General features: G+C 40.2%; 1 protein-coding gene across 7 annotated transcripts in view; it reads right to left on the bottom strand.

Annotated features, from left to right (window-relative positions):
* Positions 1–13,829, bottom strand: part of TASOR (transcription activation suppressor) — a 61,914-nt gene extending 48,085 nt beyond the window's left edge. For 4 of the 7 annotated variants that reach the window (XR_011379505.1, XM_070050686.1, XM_008260821.4 and 1 more), the window contains exons 1-6: positions 13,218–13,823; positions 5,326–5,471; positions 3,541–3,633; positions 2,235–2,307; positions 1,339–1,430; positions 694–855 (exon numbers count right to left, since the gene is read on the bottom strand). Coding sequence is in view for 5 of the 7 variants with exons in the window: in XM_070050686.1 (XP_069906787.1) it covers positions 694–855; positions 1,339–1,430; positions 2,235–2,307; positions 3,541–3,633; positions 5,326–5,471; positions 13,218–13,563 (912 nt within the window). In the remaining 2 variants the exon portion in view is untranslated. Of the gene's footprint in view, positions 1–693; positions 856–1,338; positions 1,431–2,234; positions 2,308–3,540; positions 3,634–5,325; positions 5,472–13,217 lie in introns of all 7 variants that reach the window. The other 3 variants (XR_007921897.2, XM_008260820.4, XM_008260818.4) reach the window with 1 other exon arrangement.
* Between the last annotated feature and the right edge of the window lie 4,086 nt (positions 13,830–17,915).

Here is a 17,915-nt window from a genome sequence, read left to right as displayed (position 1 = left end):
CGAGATTCTTCAAGAAGGGAACAAGAATCACATGCTTTAAACAAAGTAAAAATTAAATAAAGAACATTTCCAGGAACATTATTAACATCATACTTTCTGCACACAATTCATTTGAATATATATATTTTTATGATAAAAACAGTAACATTACAGTCAAATCTCATAAAAGAGTAAAATCCATTTTAAATGCTTAAAACCTTTAAATGCTTACTGTGTTATCAATTACACCTGAATAAAACTTAAAGCAATTAATTCTAGGTATGCATCTTAAAAAGTGTTCATAAAGAGAGAAAATGTCAATAATATAAAATGTTATAAATTAAGATATTTCAAAAGCTTCAACTTTACCTTGAATGAAAAGTACTATTTTAAGAGGCACTGTCTTTATGTACCCAGAAAAGTCAAGATTCCAAAATGAAATGAGGTGTGTTGAGGGCAGCTGTTATAAAAAAATCAAGCTAAAGACAGAAACTAAATGCAGGGAAACTTAGATTAAAGAATCTGAATATTAGCCTTTAGGCTTGAGGAGTGACTCGGCCAACCTGGAAACACTGAACAAACAGTAGAGAGAGACAATGGAGGCCGGCAGAGTCTAAAGGGTGTGGTAGCAGAGGGAACTGAAAAGGAGACACTTAAGGATTCGGTAGCAAACAGATATGAGGTCTTAACATTAAAATAGATCCAGGCACCTACCTGTGTAAGCTCATAGGCTCTGTATGCCAAAAGTGATGTAATTCTACAAGCATTCTTCGACACATGACATTCATGCTTTGGTGTTGGGTCCAAAGCACTTTTACTTAACATAGATTCCAAACTTTTAACACCCATGGGATCATATATACTCTTTATTTTACCCTAAAACAAACAAAATCTTTTAAGTGTTCCCCTAAACCTAATTATTAATTATATCACATTTACATTATACCATATTCGTTGAATATAGATCACCTAGACTGTATCAACATTTTTTTCCTTTAATGCCTGGTGAGTATCCAGTACTTTTTACCGATACTGAAGCAGTACAAAAACGTTAACCATAAAAAAATATACGAATTTGTCTAAAAACAAATAAATAAAAATTATATAAAATGCTCTTCATTAACCTAAGCTACAGTAACAAGTTATCCTCCTCCTTTTTTTCATTCTTTGGAAAAAAAACAAACTTAATACAGTTAGCTTAAATCGAAGACAGCAAATAAAAATCACTCTCAAAAGTACATTCATATACTAAACACCAGTAAACATGGAACTCTAATGGAATTCCTAAAATATTTGGGGTCAATAAAGATCAAAATCAAATGCTACCTTTGATACGTGTAACAGAAAAGTTAAAATTACCTTCATTATTTTAAAAATAATAACATCACCCACTGCCCCAGCTTCCAGGGGATTAGCTTGCAATAAATCAGCATACCTACAAAGATAGATACCTAATGAAAAGGAGAAAATTAAAGAATTTTAATAAGTACAACATGAGCACACATACACAAAAAGAGTATTTACCCTAATAAGAGATAAAAGCTTTGATACGTTTTAAAGCAATTTAAGGATAATAAAGATAGCTGATATTAAACCAAAGCAAAAAAAAAGATACTAATCACATTTTTCAAAATCACTAGAAAGAGACTTTTTAAAATTATTATTTTATTTTATTTTATTTATTTATTTATTTTTTTGACAGGCAGAGTGGACAGTGAGAGAGAGACAGAGAGAAAAAGGTCTTCCTTTTTGCCTTTGGTTCACCCTCCAATGGCCGTCGCAGCTGGAGCGCCGCACGGATCTGATGGCAGGAGTCAGGTACTTCTCCTGGTCTCCCATGGGGTGCAGGGCCCAAGCACTTGGGCCATCCTCCACTGCACTCCCTGGCCACAGCAGAGAGCTGGCCTGGAAGAGGAGCAACCCGGACAGAATCCGGTGCCCCGACAGGGACTAGAACCCGGTGTGCCGGTGCTGCAAGGCGGAGGATTAGCCTAGTGAGCCGCGGCGCCGGCCATAGAACAAGACATTTTTTAAAAAGTCTTTTGAATTAATCTTTTAAGCAATCAGAAGCATGCAAAATCAGAAACCAAAGATAAAAAATTGGTTTTACACCACAGAACCTGATACTAGTCTCTTTTTCTGGAAATATGACAAAATGCACATGAATTTAATTATAAGGACTCCAGAATTACCCAAGATAATACATTAAACACAACTTAAGAGTAAATAAATATAAATGAAAAAAGAATGATTACCCATGGAAGGACTGCCAAGAATTGTTATTTTGGACTGGCCCACCTGTAATCCTTTTTCACATATGCTTTGAACCTAAATAAACAAATCATTTTTCACCTTGCAGTCATAACAGCATTAACATGAGAAAAATTTATAAACTTGTTTTAAATAAAACCTAAGGTTCTAAACTGTATATATAGAGGTATACACACACACACACACACACACACACATGTATTCCACGTTACAGCAATTTTATATAACAACTTATGACTAAATACCAATGTGAAACTGACTTACTTCCAAAGCAACCATACCTGGATTTCATTTATATTTATGCCAAGTCTGATACTCTGGGAATTCCTGCCACTCATAATCATCCCCTTTTAAAGAGAATTAGAACCAGCAAAATATTCAAATAAAAAGTCCATTAAACACCTTCAATTAAAAGGGAAAAATAGAGGCCGGCGCTGTGGCACAGTGGGTTAAAGCCCCAGCCTGCAGCACCAGCATCTCATTTGGGCACTAGTTCAAGTCCTGGCTGCTCCACTTCCAATCCAGCTCTGTGCTATGGCCTAGGAAAGCAGTGGAAGATGGCCCAACTCCTTGGGAAAGCTGGGAGATCCAGAAGAAGCTCCTGGCTCCTGGCTTCGGATCAGCTCAATTCTGGCCGTTGTGGTCATTTGAGGAGTGAACCAGCAGAATGGAAGACCTCTGTTTCTGGCTCTACCTCTCCCTGTAACTCTGCCTTTCAAATAAGATAAAATAATTCTTTAAAAAAAAAAAAGGGGAAAAATAATTATAAGCACATAAATAATAATATATGTTTTTTAAAATTATTTGAGATAGAAGGGGGAGGGGATGCAGAGAGCTCCCAGTCGCTACCTCATTCCCCAAATGCCATCAATAGCCCAATTCAACCCAAGTCTTCTACATGGGTGACCCCAACTACTTGAGCCTCCCAAGGTCTACACCCAGCAGGAAACTGGAATCAGGAGCCAGAGCTGAAACTCAAACTTAGGCACTTGAGCACACAATGCCTCAACTGGTGTCTTAACCACCAGATCAAACATTTACTTGAAAACAATTTTTTTTAAATAGAGAGATGAATTAATTATCAAACCAATTCTAGGGGGAAGAAAACAGGGTTACTACAAAGAAAAAATCAGTACATTTAAAAATTATGAAACAATAAGCTAAATTATTTCTTCTACTTATATATCCAAACAGTAATAACTTATAATTATCAAGTATAAGGCTGAATAAATACAAAATTAGTACCTTAAAATGGAAACATCTTCAAATTATTTTATAGAGTTGACTTACCTGGTATCGATCAACCATAAGAAATGCATAGGATTCTGAAAGTTCCTTATCTAAGCGACCATCAGACTTCAGTTCTCTTCGCTTTTCTGTAAACTAAAGAAAACTGAACCTGTAACAACTCCTTAGCTTGTGATTACATATTTAAAGCTAAAAGTTTAAATAATATTCTTTAAGAAATCCCAAGCCTCTTAAGTAGAAATGATCTTTTCTCTCCCTGTACTTTCTGCCCCTCAATCTTCTTTCCCATTTCAAATGGCTCTTTACTCATACAAGCCAGATGAGCATTTAATGTTAATCACTTTTAACTAAATTTCCACTAAAATTTACCACTCCAATTATCTCATATACATTCACATTTTAATTATCTTTGTATCTACGTTTTCAATAATACTGTGCACTGCCTGCAGCAGGTGGTTTAATAAATCTGCACTGAACAACCAATTTCTAGACTATAAACTCAATTAGGAAAATGAAAACTGGGGCCAGCACTGTGGCACAGCAGATAAAGCCGCCACCTGCAGTGCCGACATCCCATATGGGCACCGGTTCAAGTCCCAGCTGCTCCACTTCTGATCCAGCTCTCTCTGTGGCCTGGGAAAGCAGTGGAGGATACCCAAGTGCTTGGGTCCTTGCACCCAAGTGGGATAACCAGAAAAAGCTCTTGGATCCTGGCTTCAGATCGGCACAGCTCTGGCTGTTGCGGCCATTTGGGGGGTGAACCAGCAGATGGAATCTCTCTGCCTGTATTTCTCCATAACTCTTTCAAATAAATAAATCTTTTTTAAAAAGAAAGAAAACTTTCATTTCTTTTAACTGGATTCTCAATGCCAAGCACATAAATATATGGCACATATTTACAGGATTGAAGAGTGGCTTATTTTATTACTTCCAATTTAAGTCATCCTTAAAAGCTGGCTTTTCTAAAACACAAATAGATACAAATTCAAATACAGAATATCTAATATTTTATATTCAGTACTCACACCATTTCTTTTCTTCAACAATTAATGAATCTTTAGGCAAAATTTAAAAATCTCTATCATACCATGAAACCATTTCAAACTACCAAGGTTTTAATATTCTCTAGGAGCCAGTAAGTAACATTAACACCCCTTAGGGATCTTTTCAAAGTTAAATTTTGTAGCAACTGGTTCAACTTATAAAAGTACAAAATTAATAGGATTTCACATCCACTATAAGCAATACACATTATTATTTTTAAACATCTCATTTGCCCTACCTCAGAACTACATATGCTGGCTTTTCCTAATTCGAAACTCAGAGACTATTCTAATTTGTACATGAACATGTTCATTAACATGTTCAACTGCTCTCCTTTGCTCCCAGTTTTTCATTAAGATTTCCACTAATATAACAACATATCCAGCCACTAGCAAATAACTGCAGAAAAAATTAAGCACACCCAAAACACACACATTTGATTTCATTAACTACCTTTGCAGTTAGGCATTTACTTAGATACCTCTTACTCAAAATAAAGAACAAAAAGCTTCATGATGAACTTACAATTAAACTTACATTCTAAGGTATTCCTAATCTTAAGATTCATTTTCAGGACAAGAAATCACACAGTAGCAAGAATTTAACAGAGCAAATGAATTCGTTACAGCAACAACGTTTAGGAAAAAACAGATGCCATCCAAAACTTGTTTTCCTTTCCTGCTTTGACTTGTTTAAAGCTTTACGATTTCTAGAGAAAAAGACTTCCTCTGCTGTTATCTGGCTCTGATCAAAATCTCACAGTAAATACAAATTAATACATACCTCCTTTTCCAAGAGCTCATTATGTATCAAGCAAGCACGTTTGTAGTTAAAATTTGCTACTGAGGTTGGTTCAAGGTAAGATGAATGGAGAATATTTAAAACATCTTCAAATTCTCGAGAGCCTGAAGTTAATGGCTGGAAAAGCGCTACAATAAAAAAAATTAGTAATTTTAAGATTACTCCATAATAAGTGTAGCTTCTTATATTTTTGTGGGTTTATCTAACTTTAAGTGAAAGTTAAGACATCAAGCCTTATCTTGTGACATGCAAAAGAACTACTTATTAAGAAAAATGAAGGGGCCAGCATAGTGGCACAGGTTAAGCCACCACTAGACGCCAGCATCCCATATGGTCACCGGTTCAAGTCCCAGCTAAGCCAGTTCTGGGCTAAGGTGCGTAAGAAAGCAGTGGCAGATGGCCCACTTGGGCACCTGCCACTCACATAGGAGACCCAAATGGACAACCCCAGCCGTTGTTGCCATTTGAGGAGTGAAGAAGCAAATGGGAAGTTTCTGTTTCTCCCTCTAACTCTTTTAACCTATACTGACCAGTTCCTTCAACTATGACATTATGTAACTACACACACAAACAAGGTGGTTGCAATTTTGCATAACATATGGGAAGCTATATTAGGCTACTTGAATTGCTTAGACTCTAATAAGAACCTGTGCATGTACTGTTTGTCTCAATTCCTATTGTCATAATTTAGATGTCTAGGATCATGTATTTCCTCAAATCAAAAGCTAACACCATAAAGGACAGCATAAAAATTTTAGTTGTGTGTATAAAATATTTTTACTAAAGTTGGAAATAATAAAATACACTATATCCAAATAGCTTCTTATAGTTATTTTTTGTAACAACTTATTAAAATGCAAACATCTGGAGCTTTAGGGTTAGCCCTGAACACAAACACCAGACCAAACGTTTACTAATTTTGTGAAACACTGTGCAATTAAGTTGCTTAAACCGACATTAGTTCAGTTCTCTTATGTTGAAAATGCTATCCTATTATATGCCATATACCATCCATGTCACAGCATCTAAGTTTTTATTCCCCACGTCCCATCCATTCTACATCCCACCTAATTTTTAGAAGATGTAAATCAAATATCCAGTTTAGGGGTAGGCATGTGCCCTATTAGCTAAGATGCTTGCATCCATATCAGACAGCCTGTGTTTGATCCCAATTCCAGCTTCCAGCCAACACAGACCATGGAAGACAGCAGCAATGGCTCAAGTAATTGGGTTCATACAATACTGAGTTCCTGGAGCTGTTGCGGGCATTTAGGAAGTAAGGAGTGAACCAGTAGCTGTGAGCACCCTCACTCACTTGGTCTTTATCTCTAGCTCTCAAAAATTTTAAAATTCAATGTGTTCTTTGGGATTACTGATCTAATAACTTCAATTTCCACTTCATGCATGACATATTTTAATTTACTAATAATATACAACATCACCTATACATACAAATTTCTCCCAAATCAAAAAGAAATCTCTTAAGTTTCACTGTAGATAGAACTACTCGTGTTATACCCACTACCTTAATTTCTTCAGACACTTTTTAATAATTGTCAACAAATGTCATGGTCAAAATGCTCTTCAGCCACTAATTAAACAATGTTCTATTCTTACATACTCATAAGAGTAAGGTAATAAAATGCAGCTAACAATTTCTTTTTCCTATATTTTCTACAGCAGACTTTAACAAACACCAACGTCAAATAACAGATTCATTCACTTACAAAATCACACATTTATATATATATATATTACATAAGTATCTGTAAAAAATGTAGATTTCAATTACAAAATGTATAATACAATTGGGATTGCACATTTTAAAAAGAAAGTCAACATTAAGTTATAGTAATGCAATAAAAGATAATGGATGGCTTTAAGCAAGCTCAACAACAACAAAAAAACATCAAATAGCAAGACTACTAAACACAGAATGTACTACTCTAAGGTATCTAAAATGTACCAAGAAGTACATAGCTTCAAATTTCTATGAAATTTTATAAGCCTACATAAAAAGAAATTAGTTAACCTGCCCCAATACTATTTCCATCACCAATGCAACTGCCAAACAAATTTCTGTTGACATTCAAGTTATTCCCAAAAACATACTTAACATTTCCATTTCATTCCAAAGTCAAGTCCTGGGATCATGTCAAAGTACCCAAAAAGACTGTCAACAGAAAAAGGATTCTTCAGAATGTAAATACAGAAAGGTTTCAGGTCTAACAATAAACATCCATGTTCTAGGTATTTTGTATTTCAAATGTCTCAATGGCTTTACTAAGCCAGAGTCAGAATTTTATTTTTTCTAATGATGATTTCAACAAAAATAACAGTATGCTATTAATTACCTTTAAGGATTCCAAGTCAACATGCTACTAGAAACTAAGTTCCCATTCTGAATATATATTCCTTTGTGGTCTTTCTATGTTAGAGGTCTCTTAATACTGCACATATCCTAATCAATACATCTTGTCATTTCTTTTAAATAAAGTATATGCACAGCACAATCTCAAGAATGAGGCAGCAATAACCAAATGGCTATCCAAATGGGGAGCACATTTTATATATAAATCTTTTCATACATGGAAGTTATCCAATATTCTGGACGTTTTTGTATTCTGTATTCTAGTTATTGAACCTAATCACTATGAGTCATTACTACTTTTCAGAACTCAGAGCTTCACATGCAATATCTCATTTGATCATCAAAAGTACACTATGAAGATCAATGTGTTCACTTCTCAAATGAATCTAAGATAGGTAATGGTTGGCCTACTCCAAGGCTCATACCATTAATGAATGAAAAGGGCCACTGGAATTCAAAATCAAAGGATTTGGCTCCAAATTTCTTCAAGTAAAATGGAGGTGGAATCTCCAATCATGTGAAGAGATGGGGAAATGTGGTTGTTTTTTCATTTTGTAAATCAGGAAATCACATATATGACTTGAGACAAAGGAAATTTTCTATAAAGAACAAAAAACTTGACTCCTAAGGCTCTTTCAACCCTCACATCTTATTTCAAATCTCTTAATTTTTTTTTTTTTTAATTTTCCTGTAGAGATTACAGGACCAAAAAATCCTAACACGTTTTTGGTGTACAAATACTACAGCAGTATCAACAAAAGTTCTTTCACACATTAAGAAACTTGAAGGATTTCTATTAAATGTACAACAGAAGGCAAAGCTGATTTCTGATCATACAAAGTTTCCCTATTGACAAAGTGATTACAGAAGTATTTTATGAGACTGAAGAACACAGAATTAGAAGAACATTTAGAAATTTCTAATTCAGATGAGGAAACTGATAGTCTAATAGAATGATAACTAGAATTCCAGTCTCCTGACTTCCAGCCATACCACCATGAATTGTTTTTTCACTAATAGCCTTACAAACATATTCAAGAACTAAATGTTACATTTAAGCCATTGGCACAGGCACAGATATAACAGGTCAGCAAATAGTAGCTTGGTTCGTTAAAGAACATTTTTCTCAGTTTTACCAATTTGGTGTTACTGTAGACTTCTGTGTAGTATGTATATATGAAAAAACTATCATATATAAACAAACTAACCCTTAAAAATAAAACTGGACCACTGCTATCAAGACATACAAGTTGTTGGCCGGCGCCGTGGCTCACTAGGCTAATCCTCCGCCTTGCGGCACCGGCACACCGGGTTCTAGTCCCGGTCGGGGCGCCGGATTCTGTCCGGGTTGCCCCTCTTTCAGGCCAGCTCTCTGCTGTGGCCAGGGAGTGCAGTGGAGGATGGCCCAAGTGCTTGGGCCCTGCACCCCATGGAAGACCAGGAGAAGCACCTGGCTCCTGCCATAGGATCAGCGCAGTGCGCTGCGGCGGCCATTGGAGGGTGAACCAACGGCAAAGGAAGACCTCTCTCTCTCTCTCTCACTGTCCACTCTGCCTGTCAAAAAAAAAAAAAAAAAAAAAAAGACATACAAGTTGTTAATACAAAGCACAAACAGCTTTCTGATTTAAAGTAACTCATAGAAGAGTAGTCACGAAAAGGAGGCCAGGGATAAAGATGGTTTCCAAGTCTTTCTGAATCCAAAACTAATGGCTTCTGGATAATGATTACAATATCTATCCATGTGTTCTTTGAAATAAAGATATTAAAAAATCAACTTTCTTCCACCTAAAAATGTTTATACTCATATTATTTATATTTATATTCATACTTTGGGAATGGGGAATCTCCTTTATCAACAAGGCTGAACACAATGAATTAGGAATGAATACACTGGCAGAAATCAAGAGGAAGCAGTACATATATGAAACCTGACTTTTTGGACCAAGGACAAGTCAAAATAAACTCTACTTCATTACCTAGAATTTACATGCACCATCAAATGTTTCATGTGGATGAATAGGTTCTACCTAGAACTCCCTATTGGGTTTACTTTTATGTAGGAAGATCAGTCAACAATACACAACTATTGAAAGACCATGAATATTTCCATAAAAAAGACAATTGCAGGCCCAGCACAGAGGCGTCCTGAGCTAATCCTCTGCCGGCAGCACGGGCATCCCATGTGGGCACCAGTTCTAGTCTGCTCCTCTTCTGATCCACCTCTCTGCTATGGCCTGGGAATGCAGTAGAAGCTGGCCCCCACCTCCAGGCATGGGAGACCCAGAAGTTCCTCGCTCATTGCTTCCGATCAGCCCAGCTCCAGCCATTACAGCCATCTGGGAAGTGAATCAGCAGATGGAAGACCTTTCTCTCTCTAACTCTACCTCTCAAGTAAATAAATCTTACAAAAAAAAAAGACAACTTCAAATTCTGTAGGACAAGATGGAGGTTGAGAGAGATAATTAGCCATTAATTCTCATGGATTAAACCAGTACGGAATCCACTGCATGAAAGCAGTTTTTGAGACTCCCTTGTGCCCTAAAGAAAACATTAACCATTAAATATTCCCCAGGAGGTAAATTATCACTATTCCATTTCTCAGAAACTTTGGAGGAAAATATTCTGCCATAAGTAAATTAAAACAGGTAACTATTTTTTGATAATTTACTAAATTTACTGATGGCAACAGTGCACCAACTACTAACAAAACGCAACTGAGGTTAAATATGACTGTCTTTACATTACAAGAAATAGCCCAACCAATAAATAACAATCAAAATCAGTAAAAATTACACCCTGTAAACAAGTCATTTAATCTGTCAGCATTCATTAAATGTATATATAGTGAACACAATTTCTGAATCTTAAAATCCCACAAGGATAAATACATGGTTTTCATTTTTTAATTACAAACAAGTAAAACCAAAAGCTAACCTAAAACCTTACAAAAGAAAAAATGCTACACTATTGAGTAGTGGTAAAAGCACTCCATATCTAAGCTTAAATTCCAGCTCTATCATTTACTAACTGTGATTATGAACATGTTACTTCTCAGTACTTCACTTTCCTCATCTGTAAAATGGAAATGGTACCTATCACAAAGGACTTTAAGATTTCAGCTAATGTATGTAAAGTGCTAAGAATCTGTCAACATTACTACTCAATTACAATAGCAGTATTCTGGATGCTTTGTTATAGTCAAGACCAAGAAAGGAACTCTATGGGTCACTTTATACTCTTCTTAATTTTTCCATTTAAGGCATAAAAATTCTTAAGTCAATCTTAATTTCACTGGAAAAGCAATTAGAGGTCTGCCATATTCTGATACTAAAATGTTCAAGCAAATCGGAAAATCATCTGATACCCTCAATAGTAAGATTCATGACTATACATGTGTATTCAAATACTATACACAATAGGAGTACCTTAACCTTTCAAGTCTTCCAAGAGATGTTGGGATGGAGTGTGAAACTTGCAGCTCCTGCTGTGTCTGATGAAGCATTTTTTTAATTAATGAAAGAGTTGAAATTTTCTATGACGTTTCATCACTAAGCACTAACTTCTCTCAAGTTTGGACAGGATAAAATCCAGTGATAAAATAACTGCTTATTTAACTTCTTAAAGTTCTATTTAAATCGCTACTGTACTTTTTCAACAGCTGCTGTTCAGTGTATAAACAAGTCAAAAAATTTTCACTAAACATGAAAAAATCCTTACACACAACCCTTTTGTTTCTAAGTGAAAATGGAAAACAATTTTTCCCCAAGGATTACTGGACTCAAGAGGGAAAATTACGGTTTCTATTTTCTAAATCCTGAATTGTTTGTTTTTAATGTGTTCAACTAAATTCTGCATGACAGAAACCTATGAATCTGGTTTACCTAAAACAACACAAAACACAGCACACATCTCCTATCCTTGCCCCCCAAAACGACAGGACTTCTAGGCCAATTTTCTGGTCGTAACGAAAAATTAGGTATACCATATTCTTAGGCACCTAAAACCTAATAAAAGGGAGTAGACATCAAAAGGTTTTTATCAATTAAAAACTTTTTTTTTCAACCTCCTACCACATAACTAGAGTCCATTTGAACATACTTCCAACCTATTCTCAATAACGTAGGTTGGACATAACTTTTCTCATAATCATAATTCTTAACACAATTGATAATCTTGACTTTTAAAGTAACTTTCTGAATGCTAAAATAACATTAAACTCAACTATTTCTAGAAACATTGCTCATGTCAATGGGCAGAGTTAACTTCATTTCTATCAACATGGTTTCTCAAACCAAGTATTTCCTCGGCTTTGTCATCCAAATAAAAATGAACTTTTTTTATTCTACTGATAAAAGGCTCTAAGAATTCCAGTTGTACAAAAGGAGCTGGTTAGTATATGCACAATGCTTTAGTGAAGATTCTAGGTCTTCTTCATTGGGATTCAAATGACCCAAAAAAAATTGGTTTTGCAAAATAAAAATTTTCCATTAGTTTCCTAAATAAGTCATGAGAAACTGAACCATGCAGTAGAGCAAAAGTTGTCTAAATTCAGATATTCAAAATTACTGGGCAAATATAATTCCCTAATAGAAGCAAACACTAGTTTTGATCTCCACTACAAATTGACTCCTTCTTGAGTCACAGTATGGAATTAAGGTTGAAATAGGTAAAGGCAGTTAATGTAACTGTTCCCATAGTGGTTCCAAAAACTAAGGCGTAACTTTTCTTTTAATCTTAAGTTCTGCCAACTGCGAAACCAAACTGGAGATTCTTGGGCATAAGCTAGTCTCTCTTTTTTCCCCCCATTGGGAAATGACTGCACCAAGAACCTACCTTCTTTTCAAATACAAGAAAAACCATACTAAATTTGGATTTAAAGAGAGAGCTCTATTTAATCTAAGTCTTCAGAACAACCAAAAAGGTCTACATGGAAATGAAGTGTGATGGAAAACAGCAGTGTACGTGGCTCGCATCTCCTAACCGGGGCTAGCTAAAAGAAGGGAAGACGCTGACATCAAGCAAATTTCAAGTAGACACTTAGAGCTGAAGAACTTTCCACAGGGAGAAGCAGCACTTGTGGTCCTCAGAACGCAATGAGCTTGGAGAAAGCCTCAGAATCCATGGCCACGGGCTATTTCCACAGGGAGACTTCTGGGAAGCATCCTTAGGAGGACACATCGGCTTCTCTGCCTTCGGGGACTGGGAGGGAGGGGCGCCGAGCACCAGCTTTCCTCTCCGGGAGCTGCAGCCTTACGGACAAGCTTCCAACCTGAGCTACTTCCAACTTCCACGGGCAGAGGGGGAGCAGCGGAGCGTGGTTGCACCGCTTTCCTCTCGCACCAAGCGCAGCAGCTGGGCGGCCGTGGCAGCGAGGGGAGAGGCGGCTGGCGCTGCATGCGTGTTTACGTGTCTCGGATGGGTGTGGGAAGAGGAGACAGAGAGGTTCTAATGAAAAGATGGAGGGGAGAGAGAAAGGGGGGTCGGGGAGAAGGGGAGGCACCACCTTTCTTTTCTCTGCTCTTCCTGGGGATCTGAAAACTCCTCCTAATTGGCCTTTCGGGCTCTTCCGGGCCTTTGGGCAGAGCTGCCGCGCCCGCCTCAGAGGAGTCCTGAAGCTGCTCGTGGCTGAAGCTCTGGGCGGCCTCGGCCCCCGCGGTCTCCTCGGGCCCGCCGCCGCCGCCGCCGCCGCCGCCGGGCTCGGCGATGAGGAGGCCGCCGCCGCCGCCATTTTGTGGGGACGATTCATGCTCCGGAAGCTCCTGCTTCATCTCTTCGTTGCCGCCGCCGCCGCCGCTTTCCCAGCTCGCGTCCGTCGGCGGCGAAGCCTCCGTCTCTGCAGCAGTCGCCATCGCGCCGCCGTGAGGAGCTCCGGGAAGCTTCTACCCACAAGGTCGTCGGGCGAGGGGGGAAGGGGCGGCGGGCTGGCCTCGCCGCCCAGTTACTCTCAGCCCACCCACTCCCCTCCCCCCGTGGCCGCGGGCCGCGCTCCTGACCCCGCAGCTCTTCGGAGCGCCGAAGTGGGCGCCCCGACAGTGCTGCCCTGCCCGAGGGGCCGCTCCTCGCTCGGGCAGTTCTTCAGCCGGCCCCCGCCACTCAACGTGCTCGCGTCGGGCCCGAGAAGGGGCGGGGCCGTCGCAGGCTGGCTCCGCCAATGGGAACGCGGCTCCCGCCTCCGCCAGTGCGGATACACCCTGCCAGGGGGCGGAGCCTCCAGGCGCCGGAGCCCGCCAAAAGGGGCGAAGGCAACGCCCGGCCGGTTCCTCGACGCCGCCGTTGTCCGCGAGGTGCAGGTCGTCGGCGGCTGTTTGTGAACTCCCGGGCGGCAACCTGGCCGACGCTGCCCTAGAAGAAGATGAAGTCGACCTTGTCCTGTGAGCTCTGGGCGGCACCCCTTCGAGGGGAAGATCCCCTCCCCCTGAGCAAGAGGCTTCAGAGCAGTGGATTCTGGATGACTCCAATTTGTGACTTGTTTGCATGCATACCAAGGCCCGGAAGAGATAAAGAGAATGGGTTTTGGCGATAAGAGCCTGGGTTCATCTGCCTACCATTCTCAGCCATTGCTTCTTTACAATGGAATACTCCCACCTGCCCTATTCTAAGATAATGCTCCGGCAAGCACTGTATTAGGAGCCTTTAAAAAAAATCTATTTGTTTATTTGAAAGGAGGAGTTGCAGAGAGAGAGAGAGAATTTCCATCTGCTGGTTCACTCCCCAAATGATTTCAACTGCCAGAGCTGAGCCCATCGGAAGCCAGGAGCCAGGAGCTTCTTCCGGGTCTCCCACGTGAGTGCAGGGCCCCAAGCACTTGGGCCATCTTCCACTGCTTTCCCAGGAGCGTCAGCAGGGAGCTGGGTTGGAAGTGGAGCAGCCGGGACTCCAACCAATGCCATATGAGATGCTGGCGGGTCTGGCAGCCGTTGGCTTTACCTGCTATGCCACAGTGCCTGCCCCTGTACTAGAGGTCTTTGAAAGGGCCTCATTACTTAGTGTTAGCAAGACTGGGCTCTGAAGTGGTTGAAAAGTAAGGGAGCTACTGGCTTTTAGACTATATTTGCTTCTTTTTTTTTTTTTGCTTTCAGTTTTCCTACAGTGAATGTATATTATAGAAAAAATAAACTTTTGTAGCCACATCTTAAAAATATATACAGGCATTGTGGGTTAAGCATCCCATGCTGATACAGGAACACCAGTTGGAATTCCAGTTAGTCTGCTTCCCATCCGGGTCTCTGCTGATGCACCTGGAAGGCATCCAATGGTGGCTCACGTACTTGGGTCCCTGCCACCCACAAGAGGGACCCATCCTGCATCCTGACATGGCCTGACCCAGCCCCACCTGTTGGATACCATATGGGGAATGAACCAGTGGAAGGAAGATCTCCATCTCTCCCTCTCCCTGTCCCTCTGCAAATAATCTTTTAAAAGTATATACAGCAAGTTGTCACTCTCCCTTTAACTTGATAGTCAAGGGGGAGGACCTTTTAAATACTCTAAATCTAGTCAGCATAAACTAGCCTGAGTTCTGGAGAGTATAGCAAATACTGTATAGTCAGGAGTATAGCCAGGAGCCCTGAGCTGTTTCTGGGTCTCTCCTGTGAGTGCAGGACCTCAAGCACTTAGAACCTTCTTCCGCTGCTCTCCCAGGCATATGAGGAGGGAGCTGAATTGGAAGTGGAACGGCCAGGTGGAGCTGGTGCCTAATGGGATGCCAGCGTCATAGGCAGGGCTTAACCCAATATACCACAATGCCAGCCCCCACTGCAGGCTTTTGGGGAGTGAACCAGTACCAGTGCACAGAAGATCTCCATCTATCCCTCTGTCTCTATAACTCCTTCAAATAAATAAACCTTTAAAACTATTTTTAGGGCTGATGCTGTGGTGCAGCAGTTAAAGCCCCAGCCTGCAGTGCTGGCATCCCGTATGGGTGCCGGAATCCCAGCTGCACTTCTGATGCAGCTCTCTGATGCGCTTGGGAAAGCAGTGGAAGATGTCCCAACTCCTTGGGCCCCTGTACCCACAGGGGAGACCCAGATGAACTCCATGCTCCTAGCTTTGGATCAGCTCAGCGCCAGCTGTTGCAGCCATTTGGGGAGTGAACCATCAGATGGAAGACCTCTCTCTGTAATTCTCTCAGATAAATAAAATAAATCTTTAAAAATTAATTTAAAAATGTTTTTAAATTTTTTTTAAATTTGACAGGTAGGGTTATAGACAGAGAGAGAGAGAGACAGAGAGGTCTTTCTTCCATTGGTTCACCACCGAAATGGCCGCTACAGCCAGCGCTGCGCCAATCCGAAGCCAGGAGCCAGGTGCTTCTTCCTGGTCTCCCACGCAGGTGCAGGGGCCCAAGCAATTAAAAATATTTTTAAATGAGGGCTAGGTTGAGGGAAAGTGCTACATTTAAGTTAAAGGTTAACTTTTAGGGGGCTGGTGCTGTGGCATAGTAGGCTAAGCCACCACCTGCAGTGCCGACATCCCATATGGGTGCCAGCTGCTGCTCCACTTCCAATCCAGCTCCCTCCTATGGCTTGGGAAAGAAATAGAGATGGCCAAAGTGCTTGGTGTGGGACACTCGGAAGAAGCTCCTGTTTCCTGGCTTCAGATCAGCCCAGCTCCAGCCTTTGCGGCTATTTGGGGAGTTAACCAGCAGATGGAAGATTGATTTCTCTCTCTCTCTCTCTCTCTCTATCTGCTTCTCCCTCTCTGTAACTCTGCGTTTCAAGGAAATAAATAAATCTTAAGAAAAAAAAAAAAGTGTAGGCATTTGGCCTAGTAGTTAAGTTGCTGGTTTGATTAAGATGCCAGCATCCTATATAGGCATACCTAGGTTGGATTCCTGGCTCCAGCTCCTAACTCCAACTTCCTGCTAATGCAAACCCTGGGAGGCAGTGGTGACAATTCAAGTAGTTGGGTACCTGTCACCCAATTGGAGACCTGGATTGAGTTCCTGGTTCCTGGCTTCGGCCTGCAGGCATTTCAAGAGTGAACTAGTGGAATGGGAACATACTCTGTCTCTCTGCCTCAAAAAATATAATCTTTTAAATATATCTTTTTAGTGGAAAACAGTGTGCAATGACACAATTGCCTTTTTAAGTTTGGAAATATAAAAACCTTCCACTTCAACTCCTCATTTCAAAAACAGGAAAAGACACTGCCCCATGACAATCAATAAGAAAAGTTAACATTTATTGGGCATTTTCAGTGTGCCAGGCACTGTTCTAAGAATGTCACATGCATTGTTTCATCAATCCCCACAGAATGTGCTAATATATCTCCCATTTTACAGGTGAAGAAACTAAGGCAGAGTGTCTAATTAGCTTTCATAATATCAGTGGCAAAATCAAGATCCTAACCCCAAGCAGTTCGCCTCCAGAGCTTGTGCCCTTAATAATCACAATACATTAACCTCTCTTGTTGGTGAGACACGTCCAGACATTGCTTTTTCCACTGTGCCATTTCACCTCCCTTTCTCAGTCTTTTATTAAGTAATTTTTAAGTTGTTTATTCATTTTTATTTAAGGGCACAGTATTAGAGAGAGAAAGATCTTCCATACTTCAGTTAACATCCCAAATGCCTGCAACAGCCAGGCTGAGCCAAAGTAAAAGCAAGGAACTCCATCCATGTCTCCTATGTGGTAGGCAGGGACCCAGGTACTTGACCATCACCTTCTGCCTCCCAAGCATGCTAATGGGAAGCTAAATTGGAAGTAGAGAGCTCCTCCCAAGCTCCTCCGGGTGCCAAGCTCCATTAGCCACAGCATCCACCCTAGTGCGATATGTTCCTTCTGCACGCCGCCCTCTTCTCCAGTTCTAGTTCTGCACTTCCTTTGTCATCTGCTTCACTTCCTTCTGTTAATCAAATCCCCCTGCTGTTCTGTGTTCTAGGTAGGTCAGATTTTCCTATTCGGTGCTTTCATAGTTCCTTTTCCCTACATCATACATCTTCCTTTTTCCTCAATCTGTAATTACCTCCTCAATTGTGGGGTTAGTTAGTTAAACCTGTTTGTCCCACTACACCCTCTGCTCCATTGCATAGACAGAGGGGCCCACCACAGTGCCTGGGGGCACAGCAGCAGATGGTAGCTAAATAGGTTTTGATTCCTGAGGCCAGCATCTGTTGCAATCTCACCTAACCACTTACCCCCATTAAGTGTTTCCTGGTAGGATTTACCCAAAATACAAATTAGGGAGTGTCTATTCAAAT

This window comes from Oryctolagus cuniculus, chromosome 10 (assembly GCF_964237555.1).
Source record: "Oryctolagus cuniculus chromosome 10, mOryCun1.1, whole genome shotgun sequence".
Lineage (NCBI taxonomy): Eukaryota > Metazoa > Chordata > Mammalia > Lagomorpha > Leporidae > Oryctolagus > Oryctolagus cuniculus.
This window is presented reverse-complemented; position numbering and strand designations above follow the sequence as displayed.